General features: G+C 42.8%; 1 protein-coding gene across 1 annotated transcript; it reads left to right on the forward strand.

Annotated features, from left to right (window-relative positions):
• Window positions 1-735: 735 nt before the first annotated feature.
• LOC130712760 (uncharacterized) lies at window positions 736-2157 on the forward strand. Its single transcript, XM_057562578.1, has 2 exons — window positions 736-1618; window positions 1721-2157. Exons 1-2 carry the CDS (start codon window positions 736-738, stop codon window positions 2155-2157), a joined length of 1320 nt encoding a protein of 439 aa, XP_057418561.1.
• Window positions 2158-2451: the final 294 nt, after the last annotated feature.

Here is a 2451-nt window from a genome sequence, read left to right on the forward strand (position 1 = left end):
AGAAGCTCAGCAAATTCTGAACGCGGCCAATGCGGTCACATGCGTCAAGAACATTGAAGAACTGGTTGTGTGCAACGAAGCAAGAGTGGACTTCGACAACCTGGCTGAGCATGGGTTTGACATCAGGGATCAAGTCGATTTGCAAGGTTGGTCTGGCTATTTCAATAGGCTTTGTGGTCCTATCTATTACAAGTTAGTTGTGGAATTCTGGAAGAATGCTGTCTGCAACGACTACTATGTCGTTTCTCATGTATTGGATAGGAAGATTGTTATCTCTGAGGAATCCATTGCAAAATTGCTGGGAATGGAGTTCCAACAGGGCAAGAGAATCAAGAATGTGGATGCTAATGTTCCTGGCATGAGGAAATTAGTAAATAAGGCCATTTATGACAACTGGTCTTTCGAGAAGACAAAGTATACCATAAAAGAATTGAAGCCAACAATGAAGATCTGGCAGAAGTCAATGAAACTCAAAAGGTAATCATGTACTATATCTCTAAGGGTGAGCCTGTATGTCTTCCATTTCTGCTCTTCAACTATCTGAAGGAATGTGTTGAGAAGTCAAGAACTACTGCAATTGAGACCAAGAGGTCTATCTCCTACATTCCTTATGGCAGGCTGCTCTCAGATATTTTCACCCATAACAAACTGGTCAAGACTCTCTCTGACCTAGGACTTCATGAGGATCTGGCTATGTCCATTGGAGATGCTCTCAATGGGATTAAGTTGAAGAGAATGCAGATCATTGACAAAGTTCAAGTTGAACCTGTTGAAGAATCATCTGAAGAGGTTCGTCAGAAGAACCACCCTGTTGATAACTATCCTCTCTGGTCTAAGAAGGATAATCCAGCCAGCATTCTGGAATATGTGAGAATGCTCAGAAGTAAAGGAGATCCAATCACTCTTGAGAAATTTATCAAAAGTCTTCCTGATAGTCCTCCTGAGGTACCAACAAGGAAGTCCAAGAGAACAACTAGCAACAAGCCTTTAGATCCCAAGGGCAAAGGGATTCTGATAGAGGAAACCAAGAAGATGAAAGCTACATCGAAATCTGTGGTCATCAGGGAACCAATTCCAGAACCCTCTCCTGAAAGAACTCTAGTGGAGTCACCTCAGAAATATCAGTCTGATAGCTCTGAGAGCTCTATGGCTTCCTCCATTGGAACTCAAGAAGAAGAAGATGACACCAACAGAGGAGGAGCTGTTCACTCTAACTCTGAAGAAGTTTCACCTAGAAGGGATGTCAAGAGGAAAGCTGTCATGGAAGAATCTTCTGGTGATGAAACTGAAGATGATGATGTTCCTCTGACCAAGAGGCAAAGAATTCAAGCAATTCAAGTTGAGGAAGAAGTTGAGCAGGATGATTGTGAGATTATTGGGAATATGCTTCAAGTTATAAGGGAATCTCCAGAAGCTGAAGAATCCACCGATTCTGATGAAGTGCCCATAGGCATTAGGAAGAAACTGCCTCTGAAGGGTCCACTTCAGAAGAAGGAGCCAGAACCAAAGCAAGCATCTGAGAGTGCTTCAGAGGTTCAAAGGGAAAGGAGATCAAAGATAGCCTCTGATCCTGCAAGGACTGCCAGAATCACCAGATCTACCATCCTCAGAGATTCAAGTAAGGAACCTACTGAAAGCATTAATTTAGATTCTACTTTAGTAGTTATTCCTGAACAACCTGTACCTATATCTACATCCCTTCCAACCTCAATCCAAATAGTTCCACCTCAAACAGAACCTCACACACAAACCATATCTCAAGCCGAAACACAAGCTCCCCACTTAAACATCAAAACTGCTACCACTTCCATTCCATCCATCCCAATTCAAACCTCTTCCACATCCACCACCACTGAGTCTGTACCTCTCTACAATTCATTCATTAAGGGTATCACTCAGAGTGAGGCCACCTTGAGGGACTTGGTTCAACAATTCACACCCAAGCCTCCATCCACCTCAAGAACCCTTCTAATAACTGAATCTGGTGAGATTCCTGCTGAAAAGGACGATGAAGATGAGGATGTTCAGATTCTAGAACCTCCTTTCAATGTGCAACCTATCCAGCAGGTAGCCTCCTATTTTGAAGATGTCCTCCTATGTGTCCTTGTCTCACTACTCCACAGTAAACTCAAAATATCTGAGTTTCACCTCGCCTGAGAAGACAGCTACATCCAGGCAAAGACAAGAGACCATTCATGAGATTGAACGCATGGATGAATCAGATCATTCTGGACAAGGAAAGGTTCATGTGGATGAATCAACACCTTCAGGGCAAATGAGAACTGAAAGTTCTAATGCATCAAGTTCTAATGCAACAAACACTCCTCAGCCAATCATGGATCTGGCACTCTCCTTCAGGCCACAAAATCTCATTCAGCTCATTCAGGAGTTCTCTGATGAAGCAACTAGAAGACTGCAATGGCTATATCAGGTAACTGATAATCAATTTGA

The sequence above is a fragment of the Lotus japonicus genome, chromosome 4, assembly GCF_012489685.1.
Source record: "Lotus japonicus ecotype B-129 chromosome 4, LjGifu_v1.2".
Taxonomy (NCBI): domain Eukaryota; kingdom Viridiplantae; phylum Streptophyta; class Magnoliopsida; order Fabales; family Fabaceae; genus Lotus; species Lotus japonicus.

Excerpts from the sequence above, each read along its gene's own strand:
- LOC130712760 (XM_057562578.1), top strand. The coding sequence starts at position 736 with ATGCAGATCATTGACAAAGTTCAAGTTGAACCTGTTGAAGAATCATCT. Across the intron at positions 1,619-1,720 it reads TACCATCCTCAGAGATTCAA|TTCCACCTCAAACAGAACCT; the intron begins GTAAGGAACCTA and ends CAATCCAAATAG.